Source organism: Cygnus atratus, chromosome 7 (genome assembly GCF_013377495.2).
Source record: "Cygnus atratus isolate AKBS03 ecotype Queensland, Australia chromosome 7, CAtr_DNAZoo_HiC_assembly, whole genome shotgun sequence".
NCBI classification, from domain to species: Eukaryota; Metazoa; Chordata; class Aves; order Anseriformes; family Anatidae; genus Cygnus; species Cygnus atratus.
Genome location: NC_066368.1, coordinates 17,022,575 through 17,048,065, shown reverse-complemented (window position 1 = coordinate 17,048,065; position 25,491 = coordinate 17,022,575). Strand labels below are relative to the sequence as shown.

General features: G+C 35.8%; 1 protein-coding gene across 5 annotated transcripts in view; it reads left to right on the top strand.

Moving 5' to 3' along the window:
- MYOF (myoferlin) overlaps nucleotides 1-25,491 on the top strand; it is a 69,587-nt gene that overhangs the window by 2,274 nt on the left and 41,822 nt on the right. For 2 of the 5 annotated variants that reach the window (XM_050711932.1, XM_035556885.2), the window contains exons 2-11: nucleotides 4,164-4,219; nucleotides 5,042-5,133; nucleotides 16,715-16,823; nucleotides 18,088-18,172; nucleotides 20,388-20,548; nucleotides 21,066-21,194; nucleotides 22,580-22,642; nucleotides 22,752-22,802; nucleotides 24,336-24,366; nucleotides 24,852-24,967. In XM_050711932.1, coding sequence (XP_050567889.1) covers nucleotides 4,164-4,219; nucleotides 5,042-5,133; nucleotides 16,715-16,823; nucleotides 18,088-18,172; nucleotides 20,388-20,548; nucleotides 21,066-21,194; nucleotides 22,580-22,642; nucleotides 22,752-22,802; nucleotides 24,336-24,366; nucleotides 24,852-24,967 — 893 coding nt within the window. Of the gene's footprint in view, nucleotides 1-4,163; nucleotides 4,220-5,041; nucleotides 5,134-16,714; nucleotides 16,824-18,087; nucleotides 18,173-19,022; nucleotides 19,063-20,384; nucleotides 20,549-21,065; nucleotides 21,195-22,579; nucleotides 22,643-22,751; nucleotides 22,803-24,335; nucleotides 24,367-24,851; nucleotides 24,968-25,491 lie in introns of those variants that run through there. The other 3 variants (XM_050711931.1, XM_035556799.2, XM_035556973.2) reach the window with 2 other exon arrangements.

The window sequence follows — 25,491 nt, the reverse complement described above, 5'->3', positions numbered from 1 at the left end:
AGCTGTTTTAATTTGTAGTTGAAGTTGCCGGTTGACAGGTGCAAGGGAGTGGGCCTCATGTCTGAAATACATTGAAATTCTGGCTGGCTCTTTGTAGAGGTGTTTTACATACAGCCAGTTCCCCCTCACCCGGTAGTGTGTGGAGATGGAAAACCGGCCTTAGTTCTGGGAAGGTGTGCATCAAAGGGCAGAGGTCCTTAGCTGTAGTCCGTACCCATCATGGCTGCTGGGTAGGACATTAAAAAAAAAAAAAAAAACACCTCTGGGCATTTATTTCCCAGACTGGGAAGAAACTCAGAAGCCAGAGTCAGCCCTGCAGTACATTTTTATGTTCTTGGTTGACTCAATGCTGTGGAGTACTCTTGGAGAAGTATCAGAGTACAGTACTCTAATTGTCTGAGAGAAGTTCACATTTTGTTCTGGAAGTTCACATTTTGTTAAATGGTGTTTTCTTCTTCAGCTTTTTCAAAATTGAGCTTACATAGCCTCCCCTGATGTCAAGGTTAAGTAATCTTAAGACTTCAATGAAAATACTCAGTATCTCTCAGGATTAGATCTTCACAGCCATATCATGAAAAAGGCCATGAACCTACAAATATTAGTATGTAAGTGACCCTGAAAACACTTTATATGCTAACATGCGTATGTTAGTATAGTTTTATTTATGTATAGAACAGACTTCATCAATACTTGTAGAGCTAAGCTCATTATAGACTATCTACAGTCAGCACAATGTAATGCTAAGTACATATTAAGAGGAAATAGGCAGTTGTTTCCATTTGGATGCTTTATTTACAATAGAGGCTTTTTGTGGAAGCATTTGACGTTTTTAACACATTTTTCTCCAGTCCAGTGGATTGGAACGTTTCATTTATTTACCTAAAGAACAACTCATTGTTCAAACAGAGCTACACCCTCGAGAGTAAACTAGTATTGCCATCTGAAACTGAGTGCTGTTACTGCAGAATTCTGAGTTTGTCATCACTTTATGTGAGATAAAGTATTCATCAAATTAATACGAAAAAGTGCTGCCATTTGCTAAAGTGGCACGAAGTGATAATGCTTAATCCAGTTAGATATACCAAACTGGAGAAAAATGTGTAAGATTAATGTCTTTAGATGTAAAAAATGATATAATTGCTTATATGTGCAGTCAGGAAACACTGACATGAAACAGCATTCAGTTTTATTGGGTCAACCTGAACACAATGTCTTGTTCCATTAGTTTTAAATTTAAGTGCTTTCCAGCAGGCCTGCAGCAATATGTTTGTTCATATTTCAGTGTGTGAAAGAAAGGACTATTAGAATGTAATTGTTCAAAAAAACATATTTTTTGCTTTGCAGAGATTTCGATTACCGTAACTTGCATTTCCTGGTTTTTGGAGGTCTCCATGTTTCCTCCTGCAGTTGCTAAAACCATGTAATCTTAATACTTCATTAACAACACTTCTGTGGAAAACTTAGTGTACTAGAATGTGATACTCTTTTGAATTTCAGATTTAGGGCTGTTCTAGCAGATAATGTTTGCTTCTGCTATTCCTCACCTGCTGAAATTGATAAAAATAATATTTAAAATAGGAGAGTAAATTTAAGATTTAACCATTGGTTGTAGTATGTAATTACCTTTGTAATGATGGAACAGTTCTTAAATAGATCACCTCTGAATTATTTTTTTTGCTGCCATCTCATTGACTATCACAAAGTTCTTCTTATGTTGAAATATTTCCAGTGGAGACTATTGAACAATCTGTGGTAGTGTGATGCCTCCATCAAGATAAAGCAAAGAAATTTATTTTACGGTATGGAGGTTATCACAGTTGTTTAATGAAACAGATGTGTAGAGTGTCCTACCTGTACCCATTATCATTTTGTACTTATTTCTTGGTAGGGCCGAACTAAAAATAATGACTGGCCCTGTCTTAAATTTATTGTAATTTGGTTTACGGTCTTGGCTACTGTACGTGGGCTCATTACCAGTTGAAAGGGACAACCCGAGGACCTAAAGTTTAATGTTAGCCCCTGGAAAAATTGGGCAGTCCATCTTATCCTGCGTGGCAAAGAAATGTTTAGCAAGGTACCTTTGGAGGAAAGAAGAAGGCGCTTGCCAACAATTTAAAAAGCTAATAATAATAATAATTAGAAGGATGATTAAAGTATAATAAATAGAAAGGTGGTAAAGAAAGAAAAAAAGAAAGTGGAGAAAATATGTGCAAAAAATGTGCTTAAGAAATATGAATGCTACACTCAGACTGACTAAAGTTACAGCTCAATACCAATGTAAGCCCTGCTTCCCAGTGCTTTTCATCCAACTTTCAAGCAAACAAGCAACACAAAATGGTTTTCCTTGGTATAGTCTAGAATATGCATACTCTCAGTGGAATCATAAATCTTATTCTCTTGTTTCTATGAAAATTGATAGGCCACAGTGTGAAAATTTTATTCCTTGTCAAGAATTATCTTGACTGCTGTTAAAGCCAGGGCTTTCCGTATGTTACAGTTACATCTGAGCTTAGGCGGGGATCATAGGACTTTTATTCACGAGTTCTCTCAGGATCAGGTCTGTGATTCATTGTCTCCATTACAAACAGCTGCAACTGTTCCTTTTTCCAAGAGCATTGAGAACATCTTTTCTCTGACTGTCAGCTCCTATTTGTGGGATGACTTGGAGTACCAAGTCCAAACCCCAGATGTTCAGGTTATTCAGTTTTGAGAGTGCTTTAACTTCTAGTAGATAACTTTCATTTATGTGAAGTGAAGTTGGATTTCCCTTACTGGCATAATAATTACTTTTTTGTTCCGCAAAATGCGAGTCTGAAGCATGGTAGGTTATGAATGCTCTTTCCTTTGTGGTATGATGTGAGTCAATATCCTGAACAAATTGTAGACAATTCCTGTTACATAAATATGAGTCAGTTCTCACCATTTGCATTCTGGGCTGACTTTTTTTTTTTTTGTACATCCCACTCTCATCTAACAGAAAGTCACCACAGTCTCCTGCTTGAATAGTGTGTATGAAATGACATTGCCCATGTGGCATATCTTTACTCTTGCTTCCCAGGCTTTTACAAAGTTTTCCTGGCAAAGTATAGCCATAACTTGCAAGTAATAAAAATGTTACCACAATTACTGTACTCCTTAAACTCAGCTAGCGTACTAACTTTACTTAGATGTACTCATTTGTTGTCATTAACATATGACATTTCTGTTCAGAGATCTGCTTGTTTGCTGGTGTTTGGTGCTCCCAAGTGTTGGGTAAAGACATTTTCCATTGAAGCTGTATGTGTGTAATACAACTAAAAAATAAATCTATAATGTGTTACCTGCTTTGAACCCGTTGTAACAACAGAATTGTGTTTGGCTTGTTTTTAGGTGAGAAGGACCTGCAAATGGCCTCTGCAGCACTTAAGTTGTATCCTTCTTCTCAGGAGAAGGAGCTTGAATAGAAATGTCATTCTCTAAGTAGTTTACAATCCCACCCTCCTCTGTCATTTGTAGGTTGACCAAACGCAAGTTTTACCATGCAAGTATGGAAAAATTGTAACTTTTAGGCTAGAGTAAAAGGTACTAAAGTGATACATTTACATGACCTCTGGAAGCCTTTTTTTTTTTTTTTTGGAGGAAGGACTGCCTTTCCTTTATTTTTGCTAATATTGCTCATTTAAAGCAGAAAGTGTTGGCATTGTAATACATTCTGAAGATTTTGTTTAAGTGATACTATTTCAGAGTTATGCCCTTACAAATATTGTGTAACACTGATACAGAAAATGTGTAGCATGTTTTCTTTACTAATTAAGTTCCATCCCTTTGAGGTTACTGTTCAGTTGGATGTCTCCAGGCCTTTTAAGTTTGTGTTTTTCAATCAGTACTGAAGTTGTAGTCAAAGTTCACAAAAGGTTGAGGTACCTAGACAATTTTTCTTTATGGGAGTACATCTAGCTGTGCTTTAACAAAACAGAATAAAAAGCCCCTCAAACAACCTCAACAACCTCTCAAATTGCCCAGGGAACTTTTTGACTGTAAAATGTGCAGGTACTGGAAGAGGCAAAAAGAATTGGAAAGTTTGGTTTAAAGCTCAAGCTTCCTTCTGAAAAATGAAAGGAAGAATTCTGGTACTTGCAATGCTTTAGTGAAAGCAAATCATAATGCTTTATTTGTATTTACAGATGAAAAAAAGAAAACAAAGAAAATTGACAGTGAACTCAATCCTGTTTGGAATGAGGTAATTTTTATTTTAATTAATTCTTGATCTTTTATAATACAAATGCTTGTAAAATTTGTAAGTCAATTTCTACAGTTATGAATATAAGAAACAGGAGATAGCGATGTGTGTTCTTACAAGGTATTAGCAAATACAGATAAGTGGATTTATCTTGGGCCATGTATTACTTGCCCTTTTTTTTTTTTTGCCTCCTCCCCTCTCCCCCATCCATTTAGTCATATATATGGGTACATAGTTGGATCCTTTAACGTATGCTAAGAAAAAAAGTCACAAAATTAGAATGAATTATGAATTGAATATCCTTGTAGTTTATGTGTAGGGCTGCTCCTATGTTGCATCTTCAATAATATTTTTCTTGGGGAAAATATTTTCTTAGTATGTTTTTTACATCCAGAAGTGAAAGTTAAAGATTATTCTTACATGTTATAGATAGAACTTCAAAGAAAGGAAACAAGGAAACCTACAAATACTTGTCTAAATTTAACAACAACTGACTTGAAGCAGTTTTGAAGGGGAATTGTATCAGATACTGTGAATGAAAATACTTATGTTAGTATGAGGAAGTGGAACTGCAAAAGAAATAATAGCTCAGTATTGAACAATTGAGCTATTTTTCTGTTATTGTTAATAGTAACTAGCAGCTCAAGAATGTGCTATGAGCATGTTCCAAGACTTTTAATTTTGCTTTTGCAAGCTTATCTGATCTGTTCTAACTAAATGCAAAATTTATTTCTGAATAGTTTTATCGTATATGCTACCCCACTTTTAATTAATTTCTGTGTAACTTATGATTTTGTTTTTCGCCTTTTTTTTTTAATTCAGATTCTTGAATTTGACTTGAAAGGAATTGCTCTGGATAATTCATCTTCCCTGACAATTATTGTGAAGGATTTCGAAACAATTGGACAAAACAAGTATGTTCTTTTTTTGCAATATCAAACACAACTTTCACTGCATAAGTCCAGGGAGAAAGTAGAACTGATAGTTGCTGGAGAGAAACGATGAATGCAATTAAATGTTTTCTGATGTAGTAACTACTTGTAGCCAATAAGCCAGCAAGTTTCCCATCCTTCACCAGTTTGACTGCTAATGTGAAGGAAAGTGCCAGGTATCCTTTTAGACTTAATTTCAGAAATGCTAGAGCTAAATCCATGGTGTTTAAGGCAGAATTTGAATAAAATTTAGATCTCTACAGCTATTACTGTCATTTGAAAAGCTGCCATGATTCAGTTGGTGCTTCCTTGTAATTAGGGTTCTTGTGTAACTAGATTTGTCACTCCAGATACCTGGAATATGTTGTCATCTTGCGTAACTGTGTACTGCAGTACCCAAGACTACTATAGTTTTAAAATGTCAAAAAATAGCCCTGAAGAGGTCTAACTAGGCATTCTCAGAGAGTGGCTAACACAAACCCCACAAAATCACAAAATGCAGTTAAGGCTCATAGCCTCTAGGTGAGATTTTTAAAGATATATTTTATGACACTTATTAAAGTCTTGTCAAAGAAAAGTGGAAGCCTAAGTTCATTTTCCTACCTTGTCTGAAGGATTAGGATTGAAGTGCTAGATTTCAGTCTCCTGGGAGAGTGACTTATCATCAAGATTAATATGTTGGATGAAATACAAAAATTGTCTTGGGAATGAAATCCATGTTCTTGTTCTTTTGAATGTCCTAGCCAGTGGGGTCCTGCTCTTATTGTATTCTTTCTGACTCAGTGAATCTTAGTTCTCTAGACAGTCAGTAAAAGACTTGAACTTGAAAACAAGAGTAACTTTCCCAAGATCAACTTGTGGAACTCTATTCAATGTGAGGGTAAATTCCCTCACTCTGAGCAAGGAACTGAATCTCAGTCTCAAACTGCTGGGTGAATGTTATAAGCCTCAGGCTCAGCACATATATGGAAGACTGGCGGTGCTGTTGCTACCTCCACATCAGTTGTTTTATAAAAAGACTGTTAAAAACAGATTGAGGATTTTTTTGGTTTTGTTTTGCTGTTGGCTTTTTTATTTGTTTTTGTTAGGAAAAGAAAATATTTTCTGATAGTCTTCTGAGAAAAGTTGAATAACCTTAGTGGTAGGTATTTAAGGCTTTTTCCTTCCTGCTATATTTCTGTTTGGGTCTGTGCTGTTAATGTATGCTGGTAGGCTCGAATCATACTCTAGAAGCCTAAACTCTCCTAGTGCAGTATGTAGAACATCCATATACTTAACATCAGCTTCTGCGTTCTGCAGGAATCCAAAAATCAAGCATCATGGGATCCAAGGCTGCTGATCTTTTTTTTTTTTTTTCTTGTTGTGAGAGGCCAAAGGAAAGTTTCATTAATTATGCGGTTGTTTTTGTTAGGCTTTTGATGAAGTACTCAGTGCTCAGACAAAAAATATTCTTCATGAAGAATTAAATTGAAGCTGCTATCTTTATGTGAAGGGAGAGGACGTTATAAAACGTTTTAGAGTACTGAAATGCTGTCAGATGTCCACATGTTGGTATTTCAACATTTTTCATAGGTTTATATTCTTACAGAATAGGAACATGTAGTAAATAAATATATAAATAACAAAGCATTCTTGTCCCACTAAGTTTAAAAAGTAATTCATGTTTTTTTCAAGCTTACTTTTTTTTTTAATTAATTTTGTTCCTATGAATTCAGTGGATATGACCTTTTTATGGTTGCTGTTGAAAAAATTGTTGCTTCAAAAAAATAGTGGTATACATGCAACACTAGAATGGAATTAATTCAGATTGTCTTAAAAAGCACATACATTATATAAACTATAGTAAAGTTTAGATTATTTCTTATATGATTTTAACCTGGACTTTGAGGTTCCTGCTATATTTGTGAAGAAACAAATGCGTAATACATACTCTAAAGTTGTGTGCGGTTCTGAACGTAAGATTTGTTTTTGTTGTTGTTTGGGTTTTTATGTTTGGTTGGTTGTTTTGTTTGTTTGCTTTTAAAATCTCTATGTGTTGTTTTGTAGAAATTCAGCTTTAATTTTTTATTAGTATTAGCGGTGTACAGGACAACTTAAAGCAATGCACACAGATCATTCCAGTAACGAAGACATAAATTACAGAAAGTTTGGTGAAATTTTTGGAATCCTCTCATGGTTTGCCTACTGTTGGTCACACAGAAATAAATCTGCTCTCTAAAATCAGTTGCAGGGGGAGGTTAAGTTCTTCAGTGAGGTTAAGCTATCGGAAAACTTTTCTTTCAGAGAATCTGTAGTAGGGATAGAGCGTATACTTCTGTATCCAGACATGGTTGTTCTAAAAGCTCTGGCAAAGCCTAGGAGTTCTTAACACTCCTAGGAAGTTAAAGCTTTATGAATGTTTAATCTTTATCTATCCCGTAGTGGGTAGGCTTTTCTGCCAATCTCTGCTTTTCTCTAAAAAACTAAATATGTACGTTTGGACAAACGTCCACTTTCCAACTCAGAGAGGATTTTTTAAAATCTGCAGAAAAAAATACCCACAACTTATCCATAATGAAATGCCAGTTCCCTACTACTTTGTACTAGTTTTTTGAAAAAGGATTCATTACTCTTCTGGTCAGTCCTGTTCCTCCACATGAATGCAAAGTAGCATTGCCTGTTGCTGTTTTGAAAGGGATTATGATATAATGTCATCATCTTCTCTTTTGTGGTAAATTTGGATTTTTTTTTTTATGATGCCGTATATGTTCACATCTATTGATGGTAGCCCACTTCCATTCTAGATTTTCTTTACAGCTTTCTGCCTCCTCCCAACATGTAAATTGCACTTCAGGTTTTTACAGTACCTCGTCAGACTTGACTTTCAAATCACTGTTAGGCAAGCAGATGCCCTCAGGTCTCTCATTGCTGAGATTCCGTTAGGTCAGGAAAGCAGGAATATATTGTGTGCTTCTGACTTCAGGAAAATCTCAGAAACCGCAGAACTTGATAGAGGAAAATTTGCCAGGAATCAGAATTTTGTAATGGATTTTACAGAATATCACCATATCAGAGAAGGTGCTTATCTGAAGCCCTAAAATGTTCTGTTCTGTACATGGGTTCAAACTTAAGCAAACATGTTGGGTTTTTGTGTTTCTTTTTCAAACCCTATTTGTAAATGTCACCTGGACTCATGTCTGTAGAGCTTAACCCCCAGCTTATGCAAATGCCTGTCAGTGTTCCTTTTGTTTATGCACTGTCTGCCACTTACTCATTCTGTGTAAATAAAAAAAGTAAACCAGTAAAATCCTGTGGGAAAATGAGTTCCATGCATGGAACAGTGCAGAAATGTGTATAGTCTAAACCAAACACAGAGCAACATCTACAAAGTTTTACTCTTTGAAAATAAATCCTAAACAAACAAACAAAAAAACATACTTGAACATATTTGTAGCATGTGATGTATTTGGAAGGGCTATTGGCAGGGAAGCAGGATAAAGGGGGTTAGAAGTGGGAGTACATGAGCAGGCTTCCTGACTGTAAGAAGATAATAAGAAATGTCATCTCAGATTTATTTTAAAGACAGGAAGCACTGTAGCAGCAGAAGAGATTTGGTATTAATGAACATTTAGATAAAGGAGCATATGAAAGAGGTAGAAAAAGATCTGCATTAAGTTTCCCAGATACTACTTGCATGTATGCGTAACCTGTATTTCTGGAGAGTTACTGATCCTATTTACTAATACTGAGTTGTGGAAGGTTTTAGAGTTACTCGTTCTATTTACTGAGTTGGAGAATGTTTTAGGACTACCATGTTATTGTTTTGACATTCTTTCACAGTATCCTATTCTAATACTTTGAGGGAAGAAAGTCTGTAAAAAAAAAAAAAAAAAAAAAGTTACGTAAATAAACTTTGTAGCAACTTTATCCCATTCTATAACATGAAAGATGCATTTCAAATATTTTTTTTTTAGATTTTGCTGTAAATGCTGAGAGGTTTTCTGTTTATTGTTTCTTCATGGCTTTAGTTCAATATACATCTGGTAGAGTAGAGAGGGTTGTTTTAGGGCTGCTTATAATAACCAAAGTGATTTTTCTGGCTCATACTTCAGAGACCTGTATTGCAGGTGAACCTTAAGGTCTAAACACTTGAGAAAATAAAAGTTCTTTGTTGGTATTCATCCATTCTTCAGAATAGTCTGACAGTAGTTTGTACCGAGGTGGTCTCAATCATAGCCTAAGAGGTTTTATGGGGTGTACATACTATTAAATGCCTTTAAAGGCTAATGGGACTAAAACATATTTGAATTAAGAATTCTTTAAAAAAAAAAAGTTTTTTTTTTTTAAATAACAATCTCTTTTTTAAAGATAAGATCTTGTACTCAGCCAAGCACAGTAATATTGGTATATTTATTCTTCAAAGTGCATAAATATGCTAGAAATTATAGCTGTCTTTTTTTCTTCAGATTATTATACTTGTTTATATATAATAAAGAAGAATGCAGATTTTTAGTTCTTAAAGAGAATAAATGAGGCATTGCTCCCAAAACTAAGCCTTACTTTCTCATTTCATCAGTCTCAGCTTCTGCTGACTTACAAGAAGAGGGAGTTTTACATTACATTTATAATTAGGGAACTGTTGAAGTCCTCAAAAGGTTTGCAGAAGTTTTGTACTGCAAGGAGGTCACCCTGCCAATTCTGCTTTTTCTATACATTTCTTTGAGAATTTATGTTGAAAACCTCTCCAGTTAATTCTTCTATTAATTTATTGCTCACTAAGGTAGGTAGCCAAAGTACGGACAAAATTGTCTTGCACAGACCTCTGGGCAGCCCAGCACATATTTTCAGTGCTGCAGCATTCCAAAAAGATGCTCAGCAGAAGGGGCGTGCAAATGACTCTGCATTGCATTGTCTGCATGCTAGTTTAGGATTGGAAAGATGGAGTTCAATGTCTACCTAAGGTTCTCACCACTGTCATTATAAATTACAGTGAAAAAATAAAAAATAAAGGCCGAGCAGGGTTATTTTGTATTAATATTTAGATGTAATGTTGTTGTTAACTGAACTAATGGCCCATTATTTCAGTCAAGCAGCGTTTGTCATGGGCTTTTGATGTTATTCATGAGCAGATCCATTAACTTCAGAGGTATGTCTTGTGCTTAATGTAATGAGATTTGAGTCTAAATCAATAACCTTTTCTGTAAAGGTTCATGATTTTATTTATCAATTTACTTCACTTTAAAGTCTAGATTGAACTGGGATTTAGTTTTTGATTGTAAAAGGTATGTGTAGGGGATTGTGTTGCCTGAGAAAGCACTGACAAGAAACTACAGTATCTGTCTTTGGTCTTATTTTCTGTGTTCTGGAGGAACTTTCCTATACTGACGCAGGAGGAGGAGCACAGTGGATGTTATTCTGTTTTTACACTGTGCCAAAACACTTGACTCATGGCTTTGGCATGTTTCTATAAAACAGACTTGAAAGAACATTTGAATATTTTTCCATTCCTCTTTTCCTGGAGATAGAATTTGCTGCTTCATTTACAAGATCACTAAACTTTTGCAGATAGATTAAATGTGTGTTCTTGATGGTAAAAACACAGTCATCGGAAAAGATAAATAAAGCAAACCACACTCACATGTATGCAGATGGATCACCATAGGAATAAAATAGAACTCATATGATCTGTGTTAAGCTAGATTTTCCAGTGTAAAGATGTCTGAAAAGAGAACACATCTGTTTTCTATTATGTCTAGTAATGTAAGTAAAAAGATTTCAAACTCTCAGAACACGAATCTTTATGCAGTCTAAAAAACAAAACAACAACAAAAATCCTTCAGTTGTCCCTGTGAAGTTAAAAGAACAACAAAAATTAACAGGAAGTTACAGTCTTGTCTGGGTGAAGTGATTTTCATTCTGTTTGAAGGAAAGGGTTGTGATTATGTGTTTCTCCAGGTTTTTTGCGTAGTTAGTAACATAGCAACACAGAGGAAAAACACTGTGCACACCCTTTTCTCAAGCAGCAAAAGGCAGCCACAAACTAACAGTGCAGCAAATTATTTATTCATGTTTAAGTATTTTCCATAGTTAAATAATTCCTAGATTGTTTGAATCCTCCTGCAGTTGGATCCTTTAGTGTGACTTCTTTTCGAAGTCAGTGTGGCATGATGGCAAGCTTTCCTTTACATACTTTGTAATGGAGGATCAAGCCTGGTTAAGATTCAGTTTGGGGGTTTTCTGCTTTGCACAAAATAGCATCCATGCTTTGTTTCTTTGCTTGTGCCATGAGTATTATCAAATAACTAAAGAAGATAAAAATAGTTGGTTTACTCTTAACAAAAATTTTCAAACACAGAGCAAATAACAGAAGGTCGGTGTTAGGTCTTGTAGCATAGAAACTATAATGAAACTTATATACTGAAAAAGAAAAGGTGAATATAGAAATTAAAACTGCAGTGTGGGATCAAGTTTGCTGATGAGAATAATCAATATAAATCTCTGCCAAAGAAGCCCTTAAAATAAGCCAGAAGAATTTAATGGCTTGAATCGTAGCTTGTTAAAATCACTAGGCTTCCTTGGAACCCAGTAGATGTAGCATGTAAACGGATGGAGGACTTGATATGCTAAGGAGTTCAGTGCAAGTTGCTACCTGCTAACAGAGAGAGAGTAATAAAATGGTTGGTAATGTGAGTTACCTTTTTCAGATCCAGGAATGGGTGTGAAGTTTCACTTGGTTATTTGGGCAGCTAAGAGGAAGTGCTAACCACAGCACTAACGGATTAATTAGCTTTGGCACAAATACAACGCTGTGTTTAATAGTTGGTCATCAGTAGATTAGTCATTTCATGGTGATGAACTAAGTATTTCCCTTTTGATTACTGATAAGAAAGTATCGCAGACCTAGTACTGATACGGTATACCTGAAGTGATTTAAAATCTGCTTCTGAAGGTAGGCAGAAGTTACATTTATCTTTTGATGTCTTATTTAGTGATATAACAGAACTGTTTGTGGCAGGGCAGGATTTTTTTTGTTGTTGTTGTTTTACTTCAGCAAAGCTGGAAAAGTTTGAGACCTGCCTGACTGAGCACCATACGTGTGCAAGTCTTGGGGATGGCCAGAAAGGTATGTATGCAGAGTTAAGAAGCAACGCTCAGTTGCTGTCTACTGCCAAAACACCTGATTGAAAAAAAGGTCAGAAGATTTACTGAGCCATTCAAAAGCAGAAACTATTCTATGGCTAGAGATGTGCCACTTGGTGGTGTCAGGAGACCAGTGTTGAGCTGGAATTATATGTTGTCTGCTCAGGCGGGAGAAGAAGGCTGAAAGAACTCCAGCAAAGGGCAGTGTCCTTTGAAGATGAATAGATGACAGAAGGTCTTTACAGCTATGCAGGAAGGAAAGGACCCCTGTCACCTTTAAAGTCATGATGCAGAGGGAGATTGCAGGCAATTCTGCCTCGAGGTTTTAAAAAAAAAAAAAGTCTAGAGAGTTCAGAGGAACAGAACTTCTTCATAGGCACCCACAGTCCTGGTGCAGAAAACTGGGTATCAGAAACAAGCAGAGTAGAAGACCTTGCAGGAAAGGATTGAACAGCAACAAATTATTGAAAGACATGATGGGAGGGTGGAGGAGGGAAGGCTTTCTCCAAGACCCTTGGAAGTCATACAGATGACATTTAGGGATGACCTTGAAGCACCCTTATTACATCTGAAAATATGACTTCAGCCATTGGGTAGCCATGTGATCAAAACTAGACTGGATATGGTCCTGGGTGACCTGTTTGTAGCTGAAACTGTTTGGGCAGTGGAGTTGAGCTAGATGATCCTGAGAGGTCCATTCCAACCTCAGCAGTTCTGTCATTCTGTTAAGAAAGGAGTGAAACATCCCGCATCCAGTGAACAGGACCACTTTAGGGAAAGCAAAAGACCAACTGCCTAGAGCTTGAAGTTTGGCTAAAGCTTAGAATTAGTCTAAGATAGTATATCAGCTGAATATTAGATATCTTGCTCTTGCTGGAGTGGGAAAAGATGGGAGGCTATTGTTGTCCAACCTGTTGGAGCCGGGGGAAACAAAGGACTTCAGAGGCAACTAGTAGCAGGCAAGTAGACTGTCTAACTGACCCACCCTTCCTGAGGTAATCGCTGTTTTAAAAAAGATTACCATGTATTCAAATGTGCGCACTGCTGTCATTTGCTCAGGACAGATGAAAATGTGGAAGTGCAAATTTACACTGGAAAATTTTGAAAGCACTACTGTTGATGAGCTATTCTTGGGTTAATGTCACCATGTAAGAGGGTGTGGTTGCTGAACCAGTCATCCAGATGATTTGAGACTTCTGAAGTTCTTTTGGGAGTCAATGTAAGTCACTCCAGCTCCATATCAAAACAAAATAGCGAGTCTGCAAAATTTTTCTACAAATATACATGAGAAAATATTTTATTTGCCTTTCTCTGGAATCAGATTTGGTTTAGGTTAGTCTTATTGTTTGTTCGTTTGTTTTCCCCTTCCATGATTCTTTAAACCACGTATATTTCTATCTGTTGTTCTGAAATAGGAAGTCATATTGGTGGTTGAACGATATAAGGGAAAATAAGAAAATTTGGAATAGACGTTTTTTGTTGATTAATTTTGCATTGATGGAAAAAGAGTGAAGAGAAGTTGTTTTTTCAGTATCCAGCTGCATAAAGGACATTGAAGCATTTCTTCCTTTCACCTGTAGGAATTGTCTCCAATTTGTTCATGTTATAGTTACTTTTGAAGATATTTACATTCTAGAAGCTGATGTGATAAAAAGACATTAAGCTACACAGTATTTTTCTGGCTTATACACTTTAGGCTTTGCAGTCATATGGAATGAAACTTTTGGACTTATCTTTGACTGTTGCATAATATCAGTGCCTGTCTGCAGGACATCTGCTCTTAAAAAAAAGTTTGGTCAAATGTAGAGGGAGATGTTTCTTTGGTGTGTAATGTCAGACTTATATGAGTTGTATAGAACATCAATTTTTGGAATGTTCAAGCCACAGGAAAAAAATAATAAAGCCTCTCTGTTTGAGAAAGGCCATCTGCTGTTGTTTCCTGTGCTGGGTGTATGTTACTCCATGATGTCAAGATTTGCTGCATCAAATCACAGACAATGTTAAATAATACTACAGCTGGAGGTATAAATAACCTAAATAATTTAATAACATAAACACTGAAGTAATGCATATCTGATGTTCTAAATCTAGGTTTGTCTTGTGGGTTGAATGCAATTATGATTACATAACAGGAGAAATCGTTTCTTAAGCTCCCTAAAGTTGAGACATGCATGGAGTCAGTTTCAGCTAACGTCCAGCTCTGTGCAACAATTTGTAAAAAGTGAAGATGTATCTAGGATTGATTTAATGCTCACTGAAATAACCTGATATATTTCCATAGCTCCTAAAGGACACTGGATCAAGGGTATGCTACTGAATCAAGGTGTCTGTTCAGTAAAGAGAAGAAAGGCAGGTGTCAGAAATGGCATCAGTTTCAGTTGTGGTCAATTTTAAAGGTTAGAACAGCTTCATGCAGTACCTGTACAGCAAAGCATGATCTTAAACTGCTTTTCACATCTAACCCATCCCCTGTGTGTGAGAAATATGTGAGGCATAGCTGAATATCACTGTGCTCTGGCCACTCTTTCCCCCAATTTTTTTTTTTTTGAGGGGCAGGGCTGGTGGAAGTCCTCCAGCTGGTATTGGGACTGGCTGGTGGCTGAGGATTGCCAACGTGCCAGCACACAATGACTACTTTATGTGGCTTGTCAGTTAAATTACATGGACCAAAAGCAATTTAATTTCAGACAGTAAAAAGCTCTGCAAGAGAGGATTGTGAATATTAATTCATAACCTAATGTAATGACAATATTGTGTGGAAAAGGACTAAGATTGTGTTAACACCTATGAGAGCAGGAGACTGAGCCTAGTGCCCTATTTATATCCTTTCACTTCTAAAGTCCTGTGACAAACTAAAGAAGTTTTTAAGACAGAAAGAGGTAAGGAGGGTAGGAAAGATCTATGGAACCTAAAGGAAGGCTAAGGCTTGGAAGAAAAGTGTGTGAATGATGGTATCAATATGCTGATAGCTCAATCAAGACAGTGTTGTAGATCCAGAAATTTAGCTGAGAAGACTTCGTTAGAGACTTTTACAAGTTTTCTCAATCTAGCTGGGGAGAACAGGATGGACTGAAGAGGTTCTCAGAGCTGAAGTGGAGCATCCCCAGTCAAATGTAAATGTTGTGTTAAGTGAACTGGCAGATAAAAATGAATTGACAATAGGTTGAAAACAGAGCTGGGTGTTCTTTAAGATACGACAAAGAAAGGGAAAGACAGGCAAGAGGGAGGTTAAGACAAGGAGAGGAAAGCTAGATTGGGAAACAGGATGTCCAGAGGGTCACAAGTTAAACAAGAAGGGTCAGCAGGGAAGCAGAGAGTTCTGCGTCTGTCATGGAGAGAGTTGTAGAAGTAGGGAGAGGGAGAGCTGCACAGACCCAGCATAATCCTGTTCCAGAGAATCCTTAGCTTCTCCATGAAAAAGCACTGTAATCTACTCAAAGGGACCTCACTTAAGTTCTATGCTCATGGGTCTTTTTTTCCCCACTTCAGCTGCAAAGTTGGTATTTTGTTTGAAAATGTTCTCTATAGTATTTACAAGGTGAAATTATCTCGGGATTTTCTCACTGGCAACAATCTCAGTTATTCCAGTAATCCACTTCAGTATTGGAGTAAACTGTTACTGCATACTATGGTAACTAAAGGCAGTGCCAGAAATCATGAGACCAATGCCACACTGTTAGAAAGTCTGCTTAAAAGACGTTTCCGAGGTTAAAAGTGCATGCAATTTTCACTTTTTGAGGAGGACGAGGGTGACAAATGCTGTCCCAAAGGAGGCAGAAGCAGCTCAGAAGGGTCTGCCACAGGAGTCATTATCTCCTGGGCATCTTCTGTTGGTAGCACTCCCATGAGCTGTATCTAAATATTCGGAGAATTTAGAGGCAAGCAGATGAACCTATTCCAAAAAGTAGAGTATGGGCAAGAAGATTAATTTTGTGAAGAATGTAGTAAGCACGTTGATTGTGATTGTTCTGTTTCATTGTTTTCAGTACAGAGATGTGTGTATGTCTTTTTCTGTCAGTTTTTGTGTGATACAGCTGTAATATCTTCATATAGTACTTCTCATCCGAGAGAATGCAAAACTACGTAGGTAAAGAACGTATTATATCCTGTAGTTTACCAGTGAGAACTCTGTGGATGAAACAGGTGACATGGCTGTTAAAGGTTATACAGAAAATAATTATAAAAAAAAAATACATCTTTTTTTAAATTTAGACGTTTAACGTCTTTTAGGTTAATGGTATGTCTTCAGGAAAGAAAGACAGCACGTTTAAGTTCAGTGAAACAAAAAATACAAATTAGTGCTACTCAGTCATTTGCAATGATCTTTTGTTTTGTCTTGGGTTTTCAAGTCACAGCTGGAATTATTTGGTTGACAGACACAACCAAAGGATAAAATGAAACTTCTGTTTGATGTATTATGATAATGATTTTCACTTCATTTCAGGTTAATTGGCAGTGCGTCCATAGCACTTAAGGAACTTGTAGGGAACCAAAGCAGATCTTTTCCCTTCAAACTCATACCTCTGCTAAACGAAAGGGGACAAGAAACTGGAGTGAGTGGCTTACATTTCCTTCTTTTCCTATATTCTTGATCAAAATGCTCCAGCAACAAAACGAATAGTGATATATACTTCCAAGTTATTTTTTACTGTATAGATTAAATTCTTTGCAATTTTGTAGCAAAACCCTCAGATGCATGTAATTTATAACAGGATGTAATTACGCTGAGTTTAATATCAAAGATAATTCTTTAAATAGTTTTCTCTGTATGAACTATGTATTTGTATACATGTGTTATAGATACTGTGAAAATCAGCCTGGTATTAAAAAAAATAACGAAGGAAAGAAAGAAAAAGCATTTTCTTAAATAACAGTTCCATATTCACTTCTTGCTGTATTCTTTCTAATATCCACCTGTGTCATAATGCTGATTCTAAGAAGCACATAATCACGTGCATGTTTACTTCCAGCTCAGTTCAGAAAATTAGGCAAGAACGTGGTTAACTTAGTTTAGCATGTGTTTAAATTTAACAGAGTGATTAACTGATATCTGATAAAAGTAGTGTCTAGAACTGGGACCTTACTGTTTGCACAGACTGGCTGCTAAGCCACTTCATACTACATTCCAGTCTTCTTAATAAGAGGCTTTAAAGGGTAATTTCAGCATCTCTTCAGCTGTAGTTTAATATCGTGGATAGTTGGTCACAGGGTTGTGGTGGTTTTGCTGACTCCTCATGTTACTGTGGCAACTAGGAATAATAATGTTTTATTCATTAATGCAAAAACACAGTCAAGCACTAAAAAACAATTCTGTAATTACAATGGAAAATGACATGTTTTTTTTCCAGGATGGAAGTATGAACAAGCAATTAGAAGAGGCAGATAAGAAATTTACTTATGGGTCAGACTTGTTAAGTTGTTGGTTAGATAGTGTTATTTCTCTCTGCCTTTCATTTGTAAATTCAGGATGTCACCTAATCTGCCATCAGAATTGTGAAAATATATTAATATTTGTTGAACATCTTATATGCTTGCATTGCAACAGTTTTTTTCTAAATATAAACACTGCAATCCCATTTTTTAAATATAATTTTAGAGCCTATTCCGTTACCTGCAAATTCTTTAGCCTTTATTGTTTGTATCTGTGTATAGCTTATTCTCAATTTACTCATTTACTAATAAGCTGAAACTTTATTATAAACTCTGCTGTGACCATGAATAGTTACTGCTCACGTACAGTGTTACAACGACTTAAGGCTTTAAATGAATTGTTGTGAATACTGTATGCTTCATTCAAAACCGTGTATTTCTCTATAGGCAACAATTGATTTGGTAGTAGGATATGAGCCACCAGCTGGACCTGCAAATCCAAATGACCCAGGAGGGACCAATACACAAGAAGGTATTTCAACCTTTTTTTCAGAACATTATTGTTAAAAGATTATAGAAATATGTAAGACAAGGCAAGAAAGTGATTAAACAGAATTGTTCATCACAAAAATAATAATAATAATAACCAGAAGCAAGCATGCCAAGACTGCCAAATAGTGATTTAAAAAGAAATTAAGGATGATTCAGCACTACAGTTAGGAGGAAAATTGGAATTTTCCTGACACAAAATGTTTTTAGCTTCATTTTCTCCAGTGGAATTGAGTTACAGAAGAATAACTTTGCTTAAAAGCTTTTCAAAAGGGCTTTTTCAAAGAATGAAATCTTATATATATATATGTATATGTATATATATATATGTATTTAATGCTCAGAGAAATAGCAGTTATCTGTCATAATACTTCAGAGGTAAGAAAAATAAGCGAGAAAGTTGCACTTTTTGAAAAATATATTTCTATGTTGGAGTTTTATGAACATATTTTCTTAAAGCATTAACCATTTTTTTTGTAGAATAAGTTTTGAAAGACACTTTTGTATCTTCATTTAGGCTTGATACTTGAGTGTAGTCCATATAATTACTGTAATCAGTAGGGTATATTCTTTGGTCTTGATTTATAATTTTACCCAGTCTTTATCTGAGAATGTTTTTGAGATCTACTGTTTTTTCAGACTCATCGGAGAACTGTGAAGTAACAACAGATTTCTTCAGTTGACAGGCAAATAATTACCCTAATAGCCAAGCTGTGCTTGTGCAGAAAGAATTAAATGCAAAAAATTTAATACATGTGAGAAAAAATAAATCAGTTTGGTCATTATCTGCTGACAGTTACATAAGAAGGAAAAAAAATTGAAGAGTCTCCAGAAATTTTGATTCCACTGAGAGGTGTGCTTGAGGAGTGGAAGGTTAGGTAATGTAAACAGAAAAGTTGTGTGTTAAATTACTAAACTTCACAATATTATATAGAAATATGGACTTGCAGGCTAAAAATACTAATTGACTTGTATGAGATTATTTTGATAGCCTTTTAAAAATGCACTTACATTTGAACTATAAGGTAATACAGATAAATAGAACACAGCAGGCTTTTAGCTAGTATCCAGCAACTGTGTGAAAATTATTTCAGTGCCAGTTAGAAAACACACCTTAGGTCATTATTGTAAATACCTATTTCCCATGAAATGAAGTCACCTCCCCAGTTGTGACTGCTGCAGTTCCTTTTCAGAAATTAAAAATGAAGTGCTAAGTCAGGATGTGTAATCAAACAGTTGCATGTATCCATCAGGGCAGATGAATCTGAAAAATGTTAGGGAGGTGGAGTCTTCCAGTTATCAAGTAGATGGTATGTCAGTCTTTGTGGTTTTACACATCTCTTACAAGAACTGCTGATGAATTCATTGTGCAAAGTATTCATCACCCTGTGTTGGCAATTTAACTCATGAAGTTAATAAACATTGTTAATGCCAGCCACCAGTTGCACAGCTTGTTCTTACTGTAGATTTTACCATATTCACTGTCCTCCATTTAAGAAAAGAAATTAGAAACACAAGGGAATTAAACAATTTTGTGGTCTAGATATTTATGGATCCTGTTTTGCAGTGCTGGAATTTCACTGTATGATATAGAACTGTCTTCCACAGAGCTATTGTGATTTCAGAACTGTCTTTGAAGAGACTTATTAAAAACTTCCCTTTATTCCACAGTTAAATGCTGTGGAGGGGGATTCAGATTTTTATTTTAGATGGCAGTATCCACCCTTGAGAAAGCCTAAATGTCTTCATATTTTCAAGGCTCTGAAGTAAAAACTTCAGATGCTATGCTAGAGCCTAGTCTTGCTTCTAGGAAAAATAGCTTTAACTGGAATGAAAGTAATTGCTTCTGGTGATATTCTCATGATGATTAATTACAACTGAATTGCACTTTGCTACAACTGCAGTCATTTCGTTCAAAAAAGTATACAGGAATTGTATTAGATAATCTGCATCCTGAAGTGGGACAGACCTACAGTTAGCTTGGTTAGGATATAAATTTATTCTTAAGCAGGTTAAAATGACTAACTTTCAAAGGGAGTTGGAAGCATGTTGTCAGTAAAAAAATAAATAAATAAATTTGTTAAAATGAGATGATAATACAATTCCAGTATAACTCTTGTATATCAGACTCTTATTCCTGAAACTTCAATATTAAGCTGTACTATTTGTTAACTGCAATGTTTTTTTAACCGTAGCAGATGGAGAAGACAATGGAGATTATGAGGATGGCATGGATGGTCCTGTTGGTAACATCACATCAACAGTTCCAAGTGGCACAAAGGAAGCCCAGCTAGCTAGGCGCATCACCAAAGGAAAGAAAACACGGAGAATCCTTTCTAACAAACCACAAGATTTCCAGGTAATAGATTTATTAAATATTGCATGTTGCCTTTTTCTGACTTGGCATGACATCACATTGTCTTGAGTATAATTTAATGTCAGATCATGCAAAGCTAATAGACTGTAGAAACAATTAACCACTTCGTTTGAAAGCCTGTACTTCCAAAGTATTTTTCAAAAGTGCCTGTTACAGAGATGTCCAGTTTTGAACAGTTGACTGAAATCTAGGTAAACCTTATTTATTATACATTTGTTGATATCAAATTACAATAGCACCTTTAAAAATAAGTAGTAAAAGCATGTAAAAAAAACCCTTGCTGAAAAACTTATCTCCAACTTGTCTTGAAAAAGTCAAGTAAAATTATACTTGCTATCATAATTTATGCTTAAAAAGTCTGTCTGTATCTGCCAGCAACTTCAGGTGCTGGTTAACTTTTTTGGTGGTGTACTGAGAAATTGTTGTCAACAGAGATAGCATAGGGAATGAGTTAATACAGATGTTTCATTTTCATTATTATTTATTTATATTTATTCAGATTCGTGTTAGAGTCATCGAAGGTCGTCAGTTGCCTGGAAATAACATAAAACCAGTTGTCAAAGTTCATGTTTGTGGTCAGACACACCGAACAAGAATCAAAAGAGGAAACAACCCATATTTTGATGAAGTGAGTGTTGTAAGAAAATTTCAGCTGAAAGGTTGATGCCATCAAATGAGGAAAAAATGGTTATCAGCTTTCATTATAGTCAATAAATAATAATTTTGTAATATTTAAGGATAATGTGACTAACATGAATTTCCAAGTACCCAGTCCCTTTCTTTATGTATTCACATTACTAAATGCAACCTCACTATTTCTGGCAGTCCTAGCGAACTATCTAGAAAGAAATCAAACTTCAACTGAAACATATGGAACTTGTTCTTTGATATGATTGGCCATGTGACATAAGGGCTTTGAATAGTTCTGTGCAGGTTATAAAACCACAGAAAAATTAGGAAATCACTCTAGACTTCTTTGGTGTTTGCAACTGAGCTTTCCATACAGTGCTTTGGGTCAGTAAGACTTCTACACAGACTCTGGAAGAGCCTTTGTGTTACTACACATAATTTGTAAATACACAGCTAGATTTTTGTCCAGACAGGGATTTGTACATTAAATGTATGGAAATGGCAGGAAGGAATTTATATTAGTATAAACAGCACAAAAATAAATGATTCTGTGTCTGGAACAGTAAACATATCGATGTTTAACTCATGAAGGCAAAAACAAGGAATGTACAGCAAAGATTGAGACTTGAACTAAGCTGTAGGTAGCATTCAAGATTTATTAAACATTGGTTGGGAAAAAGAAAAGAGGGGGAAGGGAAGGGGAGAAAATCACATGCAGCTTGTATCAAATCAATTTTTAGTCAGTCTCAGTATTCAGAGGTGGGACCATGTTTGTGTACTCCTTTTCTGTTGTTGGATAGAGTACTGACTGAAATATCTCTGGTCTCAAAGACCAAACTTAGTAAAGCATATACTATGAATAAAGCAAATAATCTGTTAAATAGTATATTTATCTTCATGCTGTCAGACTATCAGGTTTGTTACAATAGCATTGAATTTCACAGATGCAAATCATTACAATCGCTTATCATCATGAACACTAAAGACCATTTTGACAGGCACAACAGAGATGACTAGACCAGAATTGAATATCCCGAAGAACAAATAGCTTTTACAGTTGCAAAAGCTGTTCCCCTGAGAAGACTATGAAGTGCAGAGCAAGGGCAATGCTGAAAGCTTACGACAGGACTATACCTACTACTACATTCTTTCAAATGGAAGTCTTGACTTTGTCTTCTATTTTATACTAAGTTTGTTTACCTAGTTCAGTTTTTAATTCTGCACTAAATTATCAGATAATGTTTCCAACAAGGAGGCAGGCTGATAGTATTTTAGCAGGCATACTTCACAAGCCTTTTAAAATCATGTTTTCATATTTTCTATTGAGAGAGTTATGTGATGCATTTTCTGTTTCAAAATGGTTTTTTGTTTTTGTTTTAACAGCTATTTTTCTACAATGTCCACATGACTCCTTTAGAGTTGCTTGATGAAACAATTAGCATTCGGGTAAGAAAAAATGGTGCATGTTCCAAGGGGCTGCTGGATGCATATGGGGTTGTCTGGCCATTTCACTGTGAAGTTTAGGAGCATTCCTGTTTCGTATCTATCTTTATAGGTGTATGATTCTTATTCTCTACGAGCAGACTGTCTAATGGGAGAGTTTAAGGTGTGTATGAAACCGACTTCCCTATCTTGACTAAATTAAAGAAAATGAGAGAAATTTTTAAAGTTCGTGTTTTAAATGTTTAAATTTATACAGCTTTTAGCTTGGGGCCAAAGATTACCTAGTGATGTCTTGCTTGTTATGCTAGAGACCATTTGTTCTAACCACTGATAATCAGTTTTCTTATTTGAGTAGATGATTGTTGTTAAAGAAAATTGTGTTTTATATACCAAGTTCTCTCACTTGTATCCAAGAGAAAAAATGTATTTTCCAAAAGGTAAATGTTTCACTTGAAAAGTAACAAGGTGATTATTTGGTATGAGGTAGGGCTTGCAGAAATAATTGTATTAGGCAGAATAGTAATGCACATGGCAGCATAAAGATGCACATTCTCAAGTGATGTGGAAAGGTCATTTTATCAGAAATTTGTTAAGTAAAAATCATGGAAAAGTTTCTTAAATTAATTTATGTGGTTCTGATGATATTGGTGAGGTTGTTTTTGTTTGTATGCATTACAGTCACTATTGAGAGATGAACATCATTGAAGGTATCCTAAGGCAGTACAGACAAAGTATTCACATGACAATTGTAATAGTTTCTGGGATCCCCTATTATAACATTTCCAGTGTCAGTGTTGGTTGTCTTTTGTCTGCTTATTTTGTACTGCAAAAATTCAGTACATCTCTGGACCACCTTTTCATGAAAATATGTACATGTGGAAGAGTGCTCCTCTCTAGATGCAGCTTGCTTGTTTTTGCTCCGTGCTGCTTATTTACCATGTAATTTCTAATGATCCAGACAGGTATATTTCTCTATGAAGGACTGAAGGACTAATCAGAACAGGCAGGTGACAGCATGTCATTCAGATGCTTTCTGTTCCCACATGCATTCCAGGAAGAAACTTCAAGAGGAATTCTCTCTAGAAAATGACCTTTTCAGACCCACAAGGAATATTAGCCCAGTTGCCATGCGTAAACATACTTGCATTCCTAAACGTGTTTGAAACCTGATACAATCAATACAGTAGGGGTACATGTGCAATCATGTCCAGGTTTGACACAGTGGGGAAAAAATTGCTCATCTTTTATAAAAGAGAAATTAAATTACTCATTTAAAAAAAAAAAAAAAGCTTAATTTCTGCAACTGAACTGTGAGATGCTGAGAAGGAGATGGGGGGAAAAAAGATGTCTGAAAAGCCTGTATGAATGTAAAATAATGGAGGACCATAGGGAGTTCAAGAAGAAGTAATTAGCCCCATCTTCTGTCTCCAATAAATGGGAAAGCTGGGGATCTGAGGAAGGAAGGAGCAAGCTGTTAGTTTGTGTCCATCTTTTATTGCATTTTCTTCTTGATTGTTCTACCCATTCAGAATTCCTTTTTTGTAAACGTACGGCATTTTCTCTTTCTCATCCCAAGAATATGCTATGTAAACTTTCTCTTGTTTGTGACAAGCTTTTGAAAAAGTTTGGAGGACTTGCCTAGCATTTTCCTGTTCTGGTGTTTCTTCCGATATAATGCCTTTGATCTTTATTGCAGATTGACATTGGCTATGTTTATGATGAACCTGGTAAGTAACAGCTACTTCAGAGCTTCTTTCCTAGAAGAAAAGGTGTGCTTGAGTTCTTGAAACTTGGAATTGAAACATTTCCATTACTATTTCTAAAGTAAAAATGTAAGTAAATGGAAAGTTGAAATTGCTGCTTTAAGTATAAACAAAAAAAAAAATCCAACAATATGTAATTCCTTTCAATGGTTTCAAGATGAAGAACAAGCACATAAAATTTGGATATTAGCTTTGGTATCAAAGACCAAAAAAAATTGAAAGATGATGCAAAAGTATTTGTAAATTGTGTCACTGAAATAGCATGCCACTTAATGTTTTAACACCGCTAGATTTCCTGTTTTGAATAGAGGTATTCAGACCTGTCTTAGGATAAATTTTTAAAATAATTAGTTGTAGGATAAAGTAGGCTTTTTGGAGCAGTTGGCTTTGACATTGATTTCTGTCTTTATTTAATGGATGTTACTAGGGGTGTTTTACTTTCATTTCAGGCCATGCAGTTATGAGAAAATGGCTTTTGCTGAGTGATCCTGAGGATACAAGCTCAGGAGCTAAAGGCTATGTGAAAGCTAGCATGTTTGTCCTGGGAACTGGAGATGAGCCACCAGTAAGTTTGATTTATGTGCTTTTCTTCTTTATCCACCCTTGATAATTCATGTTCCCCCTCACGTGTTCCTCTGTAAGCAGTATGTAACTTCCATGTCCTGGAAGAAGCACAGATGTGTTAGCCTGATGTTGCTTGCAAGCTAATACGTAATTCCTCTTAGCATATCTAATCAGGCTGAGCAGCATACTGATATCAGTTCCAGGACTAACTCAGGGATGTCTCAACTACTGTGTAATATAGACGAGCCTGCAGAGAAACCCGAGAACCAGAAAGCTCCTAATACTTACCAGGTGAAAATCAGGCCCATCAATAATTACAGTTTAGGCATGAATTACTTTGATGTATAGGAAAGCATATGATTGTTAAAAGTAACTACTGCTTTTAACAATTCAGTTTTTAACTGTTGTCTTGTCAAGGTAAAAATAAGCCCTCTCTGTGTGACTTTTTTCTCACTTGACTGTTGTCTGTAGTTCCAATACTGCTGTTATTCCTGCTTAAGATTTTTACATTCTGCTACTCCTTAG